The 18256-nt window shown below is 38.3% G+C and overlaps 1 protein-coding gene across 1 annotated transcript; it reads left to right on the top strand.

Annotated features, from left to right (window-relative positions):
• The first annotated feature begins 648 nt into the window (after window positions 1-648).
• On the top strand, window positions 649-17730 carry STARD6 (StAR related lipid transfer domain containing 6). Its single transcript, XM_052660384.1, has 6 exons — window positions 649-738; window positions 936-985; window positions 4173-4299; window positions 7695-7812; window positions 11326-11419; window positions 17529-17730. The coding sequence occupies exons 1-6, from the start codon at window positions 649-651 to the stop codon at window positions 17728-17730; spliced, it is 681 nt and encodes a 226-aa protein (XP_052516344.1).
• Window positions 17731-18256: the final 526 nt, after the last annotated feature.

Here is an 18256-nt window from a genome sequence, read left to right as displayed (position 1 = left end):
AAAGACCCTGAGGTAGGAAGTTGCTTGGTTGTATCTGAGGAACAACCAGGAAGCTCAATATGATTGGTGCTAAGAGGGAGAGAAGGAAACAGGAAGAAGTTGACTTTGCAGAGGAAGCCAGGGGTCAGGTCCTTCAGTGCCTCTGCCACTCACTTTAAAAGAGATAAAGCCCCAGTAACCCCTGATCAACAGATTATGTTGCTTCACAGGAGAAAGGAAGCAAGACTTTCTTAGAAATAATATGTGCCAGGTAAAGGGGAAAGATGTTTAAGTGCATTGTTTCATTTAATCCTCACATCAGTTCTACTGAGTTAGGTATTATCCCAGTTTTACAGTTTGATAAAATGGGGAAAGAGAAATATTTAAATAACGTGGTTTACAATTTGTCAGTGGCAGAGACAGGATTTGACTCCAGTCTCTGACTCCAAAGCTAAAGCCTGCTCTTTGTAATATATCACATTTTCTCATTTGAAATACTGAATAAAAAAGATGCATGCATGCATGCATTCAAAATAGAATTATTGTTCATTGCTATGTGACAGACATTTAGAAATAGTATTAAAATGAAATACAGCATTTTAAAAAATCTTTGTATGATTTCTTTCTCACCAGTCATTTGCTTTTAATACTTTGCCTATTTGCAGGTAGATGGACTATAAGGCACTTGCCCAACAAACTGCTCAAGAAATTTTAGGTTACTATCAAGATACATCAGGCTGGAAAGTGGTTAAGAATTCAGTAAGAAAACAAGTTAAATATATTTCAAGAGTTTGTTTTTTAATGGAAAACAAATCATTGCAAAGACATTTTAAAAAATATTTTCTTTTACAAACCAAAAAACATTTTACTTTCTTTTTTTTTGTTTGTTTTTTATATTTCATTTCTTTCTGTATCTGACAGCTAATTTATTTGTGGACTTTTTATTCCTCTTTGAGAAAAAAATAACTGTTTCCAGCAAGGCTTCTAAAAAATTCCATGGAAATCTGTGAGTACAATTTCCTATTTATAATCATGGTTTTGAATTCAATGACATTGATGTATCTAGAATTCATTGCTGCTGCTGCTGCTGCTGCTAAATCACTTCAGTTGTGTCCGACTCTGTGCAGCCCCATAGACGGCTGCCCACCAGGCTCCCCCATCCCTGGGATTCTCCAGGCAAGAACACTGGAATGGGTTGCCATTTCCCTCTCCAGTGCATGAAAGTGAAAAGTGAAAGTGAAGTTGCTCAGTCGTGCCTGACTCTTAGCGACCCCACGGACTACAGCCCACCAGGCTCCCCCTTCGATGGGATTTTCCAGGCAAGAGTTCTGGAGTGGGTTGCCAGTGCCTTCTCCAAGAATTCAGTGCTACTTCATTAGTAATAAGACATTATTTGATAGTGAACAGGAAATAGAAATTACTTATAAAGTCACTGTTGAAACGTGGATAAAAAAATAGACTAATATGTGCCATCGAATTTTCAAACTTGAAGGTAGAAAAAAAAAATCACTTCTAGTGAATACTTCACAAAGCTAGGAAATTTACACTTCAAGAATTAATTACTATAAAAATAGATTGGTATTTTCTTATTTTGTGGTCTTTTCAACATTTCACCTTTCCATTAAGTGAACCACTTAAAGTTTATTTCCCCAATATGTTTCTCTTGCAAATAGATATTATTTTTTCTGTAAGTGCTTTTAAGGATATTGTGTATGTATGTGTGTACACATGTGTGCACATTTAAGTTGCGCAGTTGTATCCGACTCTTTGCAACCCCATGAACTGTAACCCTCTAGGCTCCTCTGTCCATGGAATTTTCCTGGCAAGAATACTGAAGTGGGTTGCCATTTCCTCCTCCAGGGGATCTTCCTGACCCAGGGATCGAACTCATGTCTTCTGAGTCTCTTGCATTGGCAGGCAGATTCTTTTATAATTTTTTCTGTAAGCTGCTTTTAAGGATATTTTTTAGGAACCTGTTGTTTCAAATTCAAATACACTAAGGGAAGTTGTGCAGACATTTTTTAAACCATATTTTTAAGAGTTGTTCATTTATTGATAATGATATGTTATTTAGAAAACCCAAATTTGATTCAGTTTCTTTTGGTGGCGGGGGCGGCGGGGCGGGGCAGGGGGCGGAGGATGGTTGTTGTTCAGTGGCTCAGTCGTGTCCTACTCTTTCCAACCCCACAGACCGTAGCACGCGAGGCTTCCTGGTCCTTCACCATCTCCCGGAGCTTGCTCATACTGAGGCCATTCAACCATCTCATCCTCTGTCACCCCCTTCTCCTCCTGCCTTCAATCTTTCCCAGCATCAGGGTCTTTTCTAATGAGTCAGTTCTTCCCATCAGGTGGCCAAAGTATTGGAGCTTCAGATTCAGCATCAATCCTTCCAATGAATATTCAGGGTTAATTTCCTCTAGAGTGGTATCATCTGCACATCTGAGGTTGTTGATATTTCTCCCAGCAATCTTGATTAGAGCTTGTGAGTCATCCAGCCCACCATTTCACATGATGTACTCTGCATAGAAGTTAAATAAGCAGGCTGACAATATACATACAGTGTTGCCTTATTCCTTTCCCAACTTTAAAGCAGTCCATCATTTCATGTCCAGTTCTAACTGCTGATTCTTGTCCTGCATACAGATTTCTCAGGAGACAGGTAAAGTGGTCTGGTATTCCCATCTCTTTAAGAATTTTCCACAGTTTGTTGTGATCCACACAGTCAAAGCCTTTAGCAGAAGTCAGTGAAGCAGAAAATTGGAGAAGGAAATGATAACCCTCTCCAGTGTTCTTGCCTAGAGAATCCCAGGGATGGGGGAGCCTGGTGGGTTGCCGTCTATGGGGTCACACAGAGTCAGACACGACTGCAGCGACTTAGTAGGAGCAGCAGTGAAGCAGAAATAGATGTTTTTCTGGAATTCCCTTGCTTTTTCTCTGATGCAACAGATGTTGGCAATTTGATCTCTGGTTTTCTAAAACCCTGCATTTTCTAAATCCAGCTTGTAAATCTGAAGTTCTCCGTTCACATACTGTTGAAGCCTAGTTTGAGGGATTTTGAGCATTACCTTGCTAGCACGTGAAATGAGTGCAGTTGTATGGTAGTTTGAACATTCTTTGGCATTGCCTTTCTTTGGGATTGGAGTGAAAACTGACAGTTTAATTATAATACAGACAGGCCCATTTATTATATATATTGTCTATGGCTCTTTCACTGCTGCACTAATAAAGTTGAATAATTGCAACATAGAACATGAAGTCTGCAGAGCCAAATTATTTACCATCTGGCTCTTTACTGAAAAGTTTTCTGACCTCTGCTTATATCATATTACATTCTTAAATTAAGAATTAAGGCCACAAGATGCTGCACAACCACACAAGCGTCTCGTCAGTTACTTGAGGCTTATGATAAATAGAGCACGTGAAAGTTTATGAGAAAGAATTTAGAAAAATTATAAATGAAAGTAGTCCTTTTAAAAAGACAATGATAGGGACTTCCCTAATAGTCCAGTGGTTAAGCATCCACCGCCCTATACAGGGGACATGGTTCAATCCCTGCTTGGGGAACTGAGATCCCACAAGCCATAGGGCAACTACACCCACTCCCCATGACCACTGAGCATGTGCACTCTGGAGACAAGCCAGACCTACAGGGAAGCCCACACACACACAGCAACAAAGAGCCCACCTGGGTGCTGTGACTAAGACATGGTGCAGCCAAATAATTTTAAAAAAAGACAACTATAGAAACAGTACAAACAAAATTTGTTGAAAATGAATTTTTAAATAATTTATATTAACTATTGCAATGCATATTTAAATAAAACTGTTACTGGCTTCCCTGGTGGCTCAGTGGTAAAGAATCCGCCTCCCAATGCAGGAGACACAGGCTTGATCTCTGGGTCAGGAAGATCCCCTGGAGAAGGGAACGGCAACTTGCTCCAGTATTCTTGCCTGGAGAATTCCATGGACAGAGGAGTCTGACCAGCTGTAGTCCATGGGGTCACAAAAGAGTCAGACATGACTTAGCAACTAAGCAACAACTTACAATTGAATATTAGTATTTTAAATTGCTAATATTACCTTCAAATTTTCTTTATATTGTTAAATTAGTGTGCTTTATACTGTGATACCATATTTTCAACTTAGGCTAAATTCAATTAAATTTTGAATTTTCTTTATTTTGTTAACCATAGATATCGTGTTGAAGGAATGATTCCAGAATCGACATCTAAACTATCTGATTTCCTCTTCAAACCTGAAAACAGAGTCAGATGGGACAATTCATTGAAAATGTACAACATGGTACTAAAGATTGATTCGGTAATTTATTGTTTAATGTTGGACTTTTACTGTATTAATGCACTTTTAGCTTTTATATCGTAGTGATTTCAGTTTATTACATCTGTATTTTATATATTCAAATCAAGTTGAAATCTTTATAAAAAGCTTAAAACTTTTTTCCTTATTAAGAGTTCAATTCCAGTTAGCTTTATTCTATTTTCAGTACATACCACATTCTGAAACTGGTCAGCTCTCCTGCACACGTGTGCCTTTGGTTATTGAGAGGACTGAACTCGTGGATTTGTCTCCTCCATCAAGGGGAAAAAAAATTCAGCATGCCTTGTTGATAGAAGTCAGCAGATTTATCATAGTCATAACACACTAGATAACATTGTAGATACTGTTAAGGACTTAAGAACAAATAGCATGTAACTTTTTAAAAGCATGTGTGAAATAACATTATGATGGTTGTGGTTTTAGAAACACTTTCAAATACATTATCTCAGAGATGAAAGGGAAGAATAAAAATAGAGAAAAGAAAAATAGAGGTAATGGAGTAGGAAGTTAAAGTCCTAGAGGTGAGAGAAGGAAGACAGAATGCAAGAGGCAAATAGGGCAGAGAAGTGCAGAGGAGCAGGGTGAGGCGAGGCCACACTGAGAGCACAGGAGGAGAGGAAATGGGTGAAAGGAGAGAGACTGAGATGCGGCGGGAAGGGGGAGAAACAGAAGATGGGAGTCGCTGAGGGACTCGGAACTCTGCTGCAATACCGTGTCACTCCAGTACTTATGAAGCCTGCTAGACGTCACGATACGTAAATTACACCTTAGTAGGCTGTTTTTAAAAAGTGACTTCTATATTTTGGCTAATAATAATTTTATTAGAAGGAAATGGTAAAGGTGAAGAATGTTGGTGGAATGCAAACTTTTATGATTTTTACAAACAGTTGCATTTGTAATATTCCAGATTACTGAGTCTGGTTCTTCAAGTCTCCAAGCCCATTTCACTCATCAGACAAATGTCCCACATAACTGCCATAATTTTACCGTTTATTTAGAACTCTGTAGATTAACTGTACCTCCTTCTATTAAACTGATTTTAAAATGTGGGATGAGGGTGAGGTTGTAGAAAACCCCGGGAAGGTAAAGTAGTTTCATCTTGTAGAAAGGCTCTGGAGTTCTTGTCCACAGAGAACACATGTCTGTGACCCTCTTGGGATATGAACTTGGTCTATCACAAATGAAAATGCAAACATTGTATTGTTTCATTCATAATTGTATGATACTAATTATAGTTTCATTAGCATTTCAGATATTTCAGGTTTTTTTCAGATATTCAGTTTTTGCTGCAAGTCAGCTACAATAATGGAAAGTATAGTAGATTTGGCATCAAAAGACTTGAAAACATATTCAGAGAAATTTCAGTTCAGTTCAGTGCAGTCACTCAGTCGTGTCTGACTCTTTGCCACCCCATGAATCGCAGCACGCCAGGCCTCCCTGTCCATCACCAATTCCCAGAGTTTACTTAAACTCATGTCCATTGAGTCAGTGATGACACGCAACCATCTCATCCTCTGTCGTCTCCTTCTCCTCCTGCCTTCAATCTTTCCCAGCATCAGGGTCTTTTCAAATGAGTCAGTTCTTCACATCAGGTGGCCAGAGAAATTTAGATTTGCCCAAGGTCAACACAGTGTATGGTAGAACCAGGACTTATACTGGTCTCCTGATTCAGATTTATGTCTTTTTCAGTATACCATAATATCTCTGAATCACATTACATAATGAGAAGACTTTTCCTGCCTTCTTATGAATGTTTGTAGCATTCATTTTGCAAGGGTGCATTTTAATTGACTCATTCACCCCACTGGTGAGGAAGGGATTCCTGCTCTAGGGTTATGGCGGTGGTCAAACAAACACTCGACACCAGCACTTAGACAAATAAGATCTACAGCCATTTATTAATACTAATTACAGCCCAGGAAAGGAAGACTGTTAAGACTTTGTTAAATTAACATTTGTTGGTGGGCCACAGGATGCCAGTGGTGAGCCAGGTTCAACAAATGACCACAAAAGAAATTGAAATAGAGAAGTTTATTACAGTCCTGGAGGAAGTGCACAGCACACATCAAGGGCCCCACGTGGGGAGGTCAAGGCAGGGTGTAGACAGAGGTGGACTCACGCCTTTATTAGGGTCTGTGGGTAGAGTGCTTTGGGGTTCCTAGGCTAAGGCCAGATTGATCATTTGGAACCAAACAGGACAGGATTTTGGTAAACACAGGGGGTCTGCTCTAAGGGGCTCACAAGGGGAAGGTCCTGGGAAGTGTGGGAGACTGCTGATCAGAAGGGCTGTTGGGGAAGTCATATCAGGAACTTACATTTGCTTGTGACTCTGCAGGCTATTATCTAGGCTATGCTTAAACGTGAGAGAGCTGGTGTTTGTTTAATCCCCTGCAGGCTGCTTGGCCAAACAAAATGGAAGCTGGGGCAGCAGTACATGGAGTAGCTCAGCTAAGTGCTCCAGGACACACCATGCCCCGCAGTGTGACCGGGGAGCTGCATTCAGGAACAGAGTTAATAACCAGGGGTTGTGCACGGCAGGCTCTGTAGTATCAGGAAGCTGAGGTGACCCCTGATTCTTGCAGGAGGAGCTGATTCATTGTTGGACTAATTCTACAGGGTAGCAGGGAACTAAAACCCACTACTCAGGTATAAGTAGGAGCTGTGTCTTGTCCTGCTGATAAGGAGGGTTGTTGGACTAAGGGCTCTTGTCTATGGGAACAGAGTGAAGAGAGGATCTTGCCGTTTGGCCATTCAAGACCCAAATTTAACAGATGTCAAAGCAGCGATATACTGGTCTTTAATTTTAGGCTTTACACCACAGGCTGCTAAGTCAATATATTATTCTGAATATATTACCTAGTCAGTGTGGAGTAGCAGACACACTATTGTACTGGAAATCTGGAAACCTGGGTTCTAGTTCTGTACATCTCTCTAGTTCTACATGTAACTTAATGTTAGGCTTCAATTTCTTCATCTAAAAATTCAAATAGTAGCTAATATCAAGATTCTTTTCTAACTTTATTGTATTTGCAATTTATATTAACCCCTTGTTAGATATATGATTTGCAAATATTTTCTCCCACTCTGTGGGTCGCCTTTTCATTTTGTTAATGGTTTCCTTTGCTATGCAGAGGCATTTTAGTTTAATGTAGTGCCACTCTTTTATTTTTGCTTTTGTTGCCTTGCATTTATAATTACACATCTAATATTTCTTTAACACTGAAAATGCAAGCTGACTTGGTGGTAAATTCTTAAAACCTCAAAGCCCTGCTTTTTCCAAAAACAGGCCAACCTTAGGCAGTGAAAGTCTTTGGGGAGCAGTACAAAGAACAGATATTAAATAATTGTTGTAATCTTTATGATTTGATTTGTTTCAGGATACATTCCTGTGTCATACCATTACACAAAGTTTTGCCATGGGCTCAATTTCCCCCAGAGACTTTATCGACTTAGTCTCTTTGAAGCACTACGAAAGAAATATGGATGTTATCAGTTGTAAGTTGAAACAATTTGCCCACACTTGGGAATTACTATGAGTCATTAATAATTTTTTTTCTTTTAACTCACAGTTTGAAAGAATATTTTCAATTAATTATTCTTATATTTATTTGGTGAGTCCAATAAATACATGTGTAATGTAGGTAAGCCTGAAGTTTTTAACCTAATTCTGGAGATGCCATTTACATCATAGCCAAAGACTGTGGCATCTCCTGGCCTTTTTGCAGCATATACCCTGCAGCACTGAATATAGATAGATACTTGCAGGCTAAACCTTCACGGCATACATCACAAAACTAGCAAGAAACAAAATGGATCTTTGGATATATACTTCTCTATTTGAATATGTAGAATGGGTATATCTAAAAACTGATAAAACTCCAGAAGAAAATTCCACTAGATAGCTCTCATAAATGTGCTTACAATTCCTTTAAAAACTGAAAGTTTTAACATACTCTTATCCATTGCTTGTTGCTCAGTCACTAAGTTGTGTTCAACTCTTCGTGATCCCATGGACTGTAGCCCACCAGGCTCCTCTGTCCGTGGGATTTCCCAGGCAAGAATACTGGAGTGGGTTGCCATTTACTTCTCCAGTCCTTATCCTACCCCCACCCCCAGCCAAAAATGTGTCACTCTGTAAAATGCAAATGTGTAACCACTTCCTATTTGCATTATTCACTTAAAACATACCAGTTTACACCCCAGAGATCTTTGGACTCCTAGAACTCAAGATAATTTATGGTGAAGGAACTCTGGTAGGACAGTAGTACACTAGGGTCCTTTTCTTTCCTCTGCAATTCAATTTAATCTCGCTATTCCTATGTGAACAGTTTCCCCTACTGTAACTACTTGGGGACAGGGACAGTTAACTGTTGCTAATTACTCTTTTCCACTTGTAGGACTCTTTAAGCTTCGGAGTACAAGTCTGAGTAATAGCTCTGCTAATAGCACTCACGCGCACAATTAGCTCTGTTGACCATATATACCACTGGGGACTGATGTTCACCACTTTCACATATTTGTGTCACATATTTTCATACAGCTTTCCTTAATCATCTCATTTTCAAATGAGGGCACCTAAAAACTTATTCACTGCCTATAACACAAAATACTGTCCATTTGAATCAGAGATCTCTTCAGCTCAGTTCAGTTCAGTCACTCAGTCGTCTCCGACTCTTTGCGACCCCCTGAATCACAGCACGCCAGGCCTCCCTGTCCATCACCATCTCCCGGAGTTCACTCAGACTCACGTCCATCGAGTCAGTGATGCCATCCAGCCATCTCATCCTCTGTCATCCCCTTCTCCTGCCCCAAATCCCTCCCAGCATCAGAATCTTTTCCAATGAGGCAACTCTTCGCATGAGGTGGCCAAAGTACTGGAGTTTCAGCTTTAGCATCATTCCTTCCAAAGAAATCCCAGGGCTCATCTCCTTCAGAATGGACTGGTTGGATCTCTTTGCAGTCCAAGAAGACTCTCAAGAGTCTTCTCCAACACCACAGTTCAAACACATCAATTCTTTGGCGCTCAGCCTTCTTCACAGTCCAACTCTCATATCCATACATGACTACAGGAAAAACCATAGCCTTGACTAGATGGACCTTAGTCAGCAAAGTAATGTCTCTGCTTTTGAATATGCTATCTAGGTTGGTCATAACTTTTCTTCCAAGGAGTAAGCGTCTTTTAATTTCATGGCTGCAGTCACCACCTGCAGTGATTTTGGAGCCCCAAAAAATAAAGTCTGATACTGTTTCCACTGTTTCCCCATTTATTTCCCATAAAGTGACGGGACTGGATGCCATGATCTTTGTTTTCTGAATGTTGAGCTTTAAGCCAACTTTTTCACTCTCCTCTTTCACTTTCATCAAGAGGCTTTTTAGCTCCTCTTCACTTTCTGCCATAAGGGTGGTGTCATCTGCATATCTGAGGTAACTGATATTTCTCCCAGCAATCTTGATTCCAGCTTGAGTTTCTTCCAGTCCAGCGTTTATCTTGATGTACTCTGCATAGAAGTTAAATAAGCAAGATGACAATATACAGCCTTGATGTACTCCTTTTCCTATTTGGAACCAGTCTGTTGTTCCATGCCCAGTTCTAACTGTTGCTTCCTGACCTGCATACAGATTTCTCAAGAGGCAGGTCAGGTGGTCTGGTATTCCCATCTCTCTCAGAATTTTCCACAGTTTATTGTGATCCACACAGTCAAATGTCTTATTGATCTTTTATTGTCTATCTTGAAACCATTCTATTTGTGTCTCATTTTTGATGGTCAGAGGGAAGGTCAAAAAGAAGTATAGAGGATAAAATCCATGAATAGTTATAATCAGTCATTCAGTGATCACTACTGAATTTGCTTTTAAGTGATTTTCTTTGAATGAGTTTTTGATGAACACTGATAGTTTTCTTCTTAATGTTTCCACTGTTGTTTAGCTTACTGTGTACTTTGCTTTTAGCTAAATGTTTTGCATTCATTTTCTCACCAGTGAGGAAACTGAAGTTCACAGAAATCAAGTTACATAGCTAATCAGCAGCTCAAGTCTTTCTGATTTTCCGGAATCTGTGCTAACTACCACACTGTGTGCCTCACAAAAGACCCATACTTGTTTGTGGAATGTAACAAAATTAAAAAAAAAAAAAGACAAATATAATCTCCATATTTTAAACAGAGAAAAAATATGTTAATATCAATTCTGGCAGTACCATTTTGCCAACATCACTGGCTCTATTAAGATGATGGAACAGATCATGAAAATGGGAAATGCATACACATTTCCCACATTTTGTCTCCTAACTAGAGCTTAATGTTGTATTTCCTACTGAAGTGATTATGTATATTAAAATCATATAGGAAAATTCTCTGATGAGCAGGATTCAGTTGCACAGACTAAAGAAATACATATTTTAAAATGGTTTTAGGACGAGTATCTATAATTACCATAAACGTGATGATAATCAGATCTTCTCCCTTCTACCTTCACATGGAGTATTGCAGCTACACTGCATAACTCCTAAAACAAAATCTACTGATTTTTAATCATACAGTGAAGTTAGCTACAGGGAATTGGCAGAAAAGAGCATTTAAACTGCCTCCATTGACAGGCTAAATAACACATCAAATATTTTATTTTAAAAATGATAAACCTAAACAATCTATCCTAGTAGATGAGTTTTTTTCTTTGTAACTTCTGCTTCAGATCTCAGAAAGTAAATAAATCATACTTTTAACAGCTCTTCCTGTATGTAAAAGGTAGCAGCATCTTGAGAAGTGCTAGCATGAAAAAGTTGGAGAGGACAGCAGTGATCCTTTTTCATGCTAGTACTTGTAGCATGGTACTTTTTCATTTTTGGCCTGTGTACACACTCAAGTGTGCAAACGTGCATACCTATGTTAAAATTAATGTCAGTGTCAAATCAAATGCTGTGTCACACATTTTTGAAAATATGCTACTGGAAACAGAATTTTTCATCTTTGTGACATAGGTTTCATTTTAATGTTTCTTTTGATCACTTAGCTACTAGTGTGGATTTTCCAGCATATCCTCCATCCTCAAGTTACATCCGAGGTTATAACCATGCTTGTGGCTATATATGTTTACCTGTGCAAGAGTAAGTGTCATTTCCATATATTTATTGTTTAACCATTTTTTAGTTCAGTTTGTAACTTGCTAACTAACTCACCAGAAATATTTTCTGGTATATCCTGTTGTGGGGGGGAAAAAATGCCCCTAAATACAATTTTTAAAATAATTTTTCAAGTATTTTTCATCTTAAGTATAATCAGAATAGATAATTCCCTGTAAAGTATAATTTGCGGTTTCTGGCACTAGTCACATGTTCACAGACATCATCGTGCCCTCCAGTTAACCTTACCCTGATGCTTTGTGTTTCTCCATTAGTCACTTCTGTGAATTATTAAAGGATTTTTGCAAATGAAAAATAAATTTCTCTAGAAGTATAATAGTTCCATTTATCAGCAATGAATCATGCTTTACTTTGAATATATTCTTTCCAATGGACTACTTACTGTGAACAGATACCTGCAGAATAAGCCACCCAGTAGGTAAATTCAGAGAGGGAAGAGCTGGAGAAATTAGAGATGAGTCTCTGCCCACAGGTGGCCAGCCACTGGATAAGATGGTGACATCCAATACACATATTCTGTAAATGCATATATATATTAATTCATTATATATCACTCTACAGCTTCCTTACATATTTGCTAAATGAGTTTACATTTAATAAAAGATACTGGCACCGAAAACGACATGTAAAACTTTATATTGGTCAGATGTAAACCACTCAGTAGGAGAAAAACGTGTATGTGAAGGAAGTCAAAATAAAATGACATTTAGACCCATATTCCTTAGTATTTTCTACTGAATTAGAGAACTGAAAGAAATCCACAAATATCTACATTGATGGACAGGATCATTGGTTCAGAGGATGATGACAATGACAATGTAGTGTTTCTCCCCATCTATCAATTTTGATCATATAGCCAAGACTGTATTCTCCACAGCAGGAAAGGATAAAACAAGGGAAAGATTATTACTCCGTATCAGGTAGGTGAATCAGCTGCTAGTGGAGACTCTGGTTGGGAAGTTACACCACCTAAAGTGTGCTTCACGGGTAAAGTCCCCTTCTTGCACCTTGTCACCATTCCCTTTCCACTGCAAAAAAAAAAAAAAAAGAGAGAGAGAGAGAGAGAAACTAATTTAGATATTCTACCCAGAGTGGGAACTCTGCCTAGCAACCTGCTGGAGAAGGATACTGACAAAAAAGTGATTCTTCTGTACCTTTTCCTTCTGTGCAGCTCAAGTCCTATAGTAAATTTATAAAACATATTATCTACAGTAAGCGTACTCTCCAATAAATCTTGAAAAAGCTTTGTTAACTGTGTAAAGCCCTAGTAAATTCACATAGAGATTTAAGGCCATACAAATTGCTAATGAGTCCAGCCATTTACAACAATGTAAAAACAGTCTAAACTCTGCATGGAAAAGGGTTTAAGAAAATAGATGCTCATATGGTTGGTTGGAGCAGTGGTCTTCAAACCCCTCTAAGAGAATTTTGTAAAGTCATATATTGCCTTGCACATTTTTAAGTTGATATTAAAATTTTGCATAGCATTATATCAAGAGGGTGAAATTTCCAGCATACTATAAATCTTGACACTTTAAAAAAATGCTTGTATCACCCTTTTAAGTGCATTCATCAGAACCTAAATACCGTAACAACTTGAAACCTACCACTACATTATCAGTTTCAAAATACATATAACCTTTAACAATCAGAAATATTATATCATTTCTTTTCTCCTTGATCTGATATTTTTACTCTTTTTCCCTTGCATAATTTTATCCAAATAAAATATATTTTATGCTTTGGGTTCTTTTATCAATCAGTGTTTAAGCTTTGGGTTCTTTTGTCAATCAGTGTTTATGCTTTGGGTTCTTTTATCAATCACTGTTTATTTTCTATCATACCTCTATAAGAATAAGTACCTAATTTTTAAAATTTGTTTTAATTTCTGTGACCCTAAGTATCTAACACTGAAGAAGCTGAACAGTCCTGTGAAGACCTACAAGACCTTTTAGAACTAACACCCAAAAACGATGTCCTTTTCATTATAGGGGACTGGAATACAAAAGTAGGAAGTCAAGAAATGCCTGGAGTAACAGGCAAAATTGGCCTTGGAGTACAGAATGAAGCAGGGCAAAGGCTAATAGAGTTTTGCCAAGAAAACACACTAGTCAAAGCAAACACCATCTTCCAACAACACAAGAGAAGACTCTACACATGGACATCACCAGATGGTCAACACCAAAATCAGATTGATTGTATTCTTTGCAGCCAAAGATGGAGAAGCTCTATACGGTCAGCAAAAACAAGACCAGGAGCTGACTGTGGCTCGGATCATGAACTCCTTATTCCCAAATTCAGACTTAAATTGAAGAAAGTAGGGAAAACCACTAGACCATTCAGGTATGACCTAAATCAAATCCCTTATGATTATACAGTAGAAGTGAGAAATAGATTTAAGGGACTACATCTGATAGAGTGCCCGATGAACTATGGAATGAGGTTCGTGGCACTGTACAGGAGACAGGGATCAAGACCATCCCCAAGAAAAAGAAATGCAAAAAAGGCTGTCTGAGGAGGCCTTACAAATAGCTGTGAAAAGAAGAGAAGTGAAAAGCAAAGGAGGAAAGAAAAGATATACCCATTTGAACGCAGAGTTCCAAAGAATAGCAAGGAGAGGTAAGAAAGCCTTCCTCAGTGATCAGTGCAAAGAAACAGAGGAAAACAACAGAATGGGAAAGACTAGAGAGCTCTTCAAGAAAATTAGAGATACCAAGGGAACATTTCATGCAAAGGTGGGTACAATAAGGACAAAAACAGCAAAGACTTAAAAGAAGCAGAAGATATTAAGAAGAGGTGGCAAGAATACACAGAAAAACTGTACAAAAAAGATCTACACGACCCAGATAATCACGATAGTGTGATCACTCACCTTGAGCCAGACATTCTGGAATGTGAAGTGAGGTGGGTCTTAGGAAGCATCACTACAAACAAAGCTAGTGGAGGTGATGGAATTCCAGTTGAGCAATTTCAAATCCTAAAAGATGATGCTGTGAAAGTGCTGCACTCAATATGCCAGCAAATTTGGAAAACTCAGCAGTGGCCACAGGACTGGAAAAGGTCAGTTTTCATTCCAATCGCAAAGAAAAGCAATGCCAAAGAATGTTCAAACTCCCGCACAATTGCACTCATCTCACACGCTAGTAAAGTAATGCTCAAAATTCTCCAAGCCAGGCTTCAGCAATACATGAACCGTGAACTTCCTGATGTTCAAGCTTGTTTTAGGAAAGGCAAAGGAACCTGAGATAAAATTGCCAACATCTGCTGGATGATTGAAAAAGCAAGAGAATTCCAGAAAAACATCTATTTCTGCTTTATTGACTATGCCAAAGCCTTTGACTGTGTGAATCACAACAAACTGTGGAAAATTCTGAAAGAGATGGGCATATCAGACCACCTGACCTGTCTTTTGAGAAACCTGTATGCAGGTTAGGAGGAAACAATTAGAACTGGACATGGAACAACAGACTGGTTCCAAATAGGAAAAGGAGTACGTCAAGCCTGTATATTGTCACCCTGCTTATTTAACTTCTATGCAGAGTACATCAAGAGAAATGCTGGGCTGGAGGAAGCACAAGCTGGAATCAAGATTGCTGGGAGAAATATCAATCACCTCAGATATGCAGATGACATCACCCTTATGGCAGAAAGTGAAGAAGAACTAAAGAACCTCTTGATGAAAGTGAAAGAGGAGAGTGAAAAAGTTGGCTTAAAGCTCGACATTCAGAAAACGAAGATCATGGCATCTGGTCCCATCACTTCATGACAAATAGATGGGGAAACAGTAGAAACAGTGTCAGACTTTATTTTTGGGGGCTCCAAAATCACTGCAGGTGGTGACTGCAGCCATGAAATTAAAAGACGCTTACTCCTTGGAAGGAAAGTTATGACAACCTAGACAGCATATTGAAAAGCAGAGACGTTACTTTGCCAACAAAGGTCCGTCTAGTCAAGGCTATGGTTTTTCCAGTGGTCATGTATAGATGTGAGAGTTGGACTATAAAGAAAGCTGAGCGCCGAATAATTGATGCTTTTGAACTGTGGTGTTGGAGAAGACTCTTGAGAGTTGCTTGGACTGCAAGGAGATCCAACCAGTCCATCCTAAAGGAGATCAGTCTTGGGTGTTCATTGGAAGGAATGATGTTGAAGCTGAAACTCAAATACTTTGGCCACCTGATGCGAAGAGATGACTCATTTGGAAAGACCCTGATGCTGGGAAAGATTGAGGGCAGGAGGAGAAGGGGACGACAGAGGATGAGATGGTTGGATGTCATCACCAACTTAATGGACATGAGTTAGGATAAAGGCCAGGAGTTGGTGATGGACAGGGAGGCCTGGCGTGCTGCAATTCATGGGGTCGCAAAGAGTCAGACATGACTGAGCAACTGAACTGAACTGAACTGAGACATTGTTACAATTTACAGATACCAAGTGTCAACTATTTGATCCTCACAAGAACTCCATAAAGTAGTCCTCTTACTATCCCTATTTTTCAGAAAAGAAAATGGAAACCCAGAGAAATTAAGTAACTTTCTCAAGGTCACACATAGGTAACAGCAAAGCTTAGCTTCAAACTATGCATTCTGGTTTTAGAGTTCATGCTTCTATCACTTACACTCACTTAACTAAAAAACGTGGGACAAAAGGCCTACTCTAGATATCCCATCAGATAGAGCAACATCAAGTCTACTTCTACTTTGCATTTTTATGAATGTAAGTGTAAGAAACTTTGTTCACATGAACAGGTGGGTTAAACTGGAGAGTAGAACGCTAGTGCCATCATGCAATCCCTTGACATTCTTTTGAGTTATATTCCATATTACGTAGTGACCTATAATAAAAAATTGTTTGTAATGACTTATCAGCTGACAACTCAATTAGATCCTTAAATTTTATTTAAAGGAAAGAATTGACATGGTAAGGTTTTATTACCATCATCCGTCATTCACTTTCTTAACTCACTTCCAATTGATTGAATTTTTCCTCTAGCAACTCATGTTTATATTTATATGCCAGGATAAAGCACCTTAGTACTATTCAGTCTTAGCTGGGGGAGATGAGAGACATCCCTTGGTTCTATAAAGCAGAAGGTTCTATAAAGAAGGCTGGTGTGATCAGGCTGGTGGAACAAAAGCTGGCATGTCCATCAGAGAGATATTCTCAGATCAGTTTAAGGAAAAGGTACATGGAAGTCAGAGATTTGAAAACTTATTCCCTTAAATGTTATTCAGCCTCTCATACCCCTTGGAAAGTCTTCATATCCTCTAGTTTGAAGTTCACTGGGTTAGAATATAAAATACTACAGTCTTCTTGGAGATAACATTTCAAAATGTTAAATACACAAAAACATTGACCTAGAAACTCAATATAAATATTTCTAGAGGTGCAAATGGATATATTACAAGATGTTTTATTACAGCTTTATTTATTGTGGCAAAAAGTAAGAAATAACTCCATGATAGTCAACAGAGGACTGGTTAATAGAGTATGAAATACCATATGCAATCATTAAAAACAATAAGCTGATCTGTACAGACACAGAGGTGCATGTATCATACTAAGAGGAAAATGAAACTAGTTCCAGAAAAATAAATGTCTCATTTTTGCAAAAGTAAGAATGTATATGTACATGTATATAGGGTACATAAACATATGTGTACACACATGTTATCTTTGTATATCCATAGATAATAATCTGAAAAGATACAGTCAACACTATAAATAGTGACTGGGGAACAGAATGAAGGGGAATTATGAAAATGCTCTACTGTTTAAATTTTCATAAGCATATATTACTTTTATAATTTTAAAAAGTCAATAAATGACAAGAAAGAAATGATAACTAAAACTGAAGACTTTAAGATATAGTTTGACTACTTAATATTTTTATGTAAAATAATTTTGAGTGTGCAAATCATTCCACGTTTTTTCCTTCCTTCAGTCACTATTTCCCCTGTCATAAGCACAGTGTTGGCAATCAATGGTAAATAAGAATCCTGCTCCTTATAAACTTTAAATTCAATAGATAAACTTAAAAATTCTTTATATTTTTTAACTCTTCCTTTGTTTACAGGAATCCAGCATATTCCAAACTAGTGATGTTTGTTCAGACAGAAATGAGAGGAAAATTGGCCCCATCGATAATTGAAGCAACCATGCCTTCCAATTTAGTAAGCTTCATGCTCAATGTAAAAGATGGAATAAAGACACAAAAAATTCCATCAAGACGTGGATATCATCATAATGGGCATTCATCATTCCTAAAGAAGAAATGAGGCCATTTAAAATCATGTGTGGCAGTTACAGCCTTTTGCTTTTAAGTCAATATGCATAAATACTCTGACACTCTTCTGAACAGTATTCTTGAACAAATTACTGAAGGTACTTTGTGAAAATAAGACCACACAGTTGTACAAGACAACAGCATTAAATATAGTTTTTAATCTCATATAAGAATAATGTTAAATAACAAGGGTTCTTAATGCACTTTTATCTTTTGCTTTTTGCCCTGGAAAATTCTCTGCAAAAAGCATCAGTAAGAAAGCATATACAATCAGAAGTCAGCATTAATTAAAGATTAAAATATACTTTAAATTGTTTTGCTGCTATTGCTGCTGCTAAGTCACTTCAGTCGTGTCCAGCTCTCTGCAACCCCATAGACGGCAGCCCACCAGGCTCCCCCGTCCTTGGGATTCTCCAGGCAAGAACACTGGAGTGGGCTGCCATTTCCTTCTCCAATGCATGAATTGAAAAGTGAAAGGGAAGTCGTTCAGTCGTGTCTGACTCTTCGCAACCCCATGG

Source organism: Budorcas taxicolor, chromosome 22 (genome assembly GCF_023091745.1).
Source record: "Budorcas taxicolor isolate Tak-1 chromosome 22, Takin1.1, whole genome shotgun sequence".
NCBI lineage: Eukaryota > Metazoa > Chordata > Mammalia > Artiodactyla > Bovidae > Budorcas > Budorcas taxicolor.
The sequence above is the reverse complement of the archived record's forward strand: the minus strand, read 5'-3'. Positions and strand labels throughout refer to the sequence as shown.

Coding starts and splice junctions, on each gene's coding strand:
- STARD6 (XM_052660384.1), top strand. CDS start 649: ATGGACTATAAGGCACTTGCCCAACAAACTGCTCAAGAAATTTTAGGT. Junction 739..935: donor GGAAAGTGGTTAAGAATTCA/GTAAGAAAACAA, acceptor TTCCTCTTTGAG/AAAAAAATAACTGTTTCCAG. Junction 7,813..11,325: donor AAATATGGATGTTATCAGTT/GTAAGTTGAAAC, acceptor TTGATCACTTAG/CTACTAGTGTGGATTTTCCA.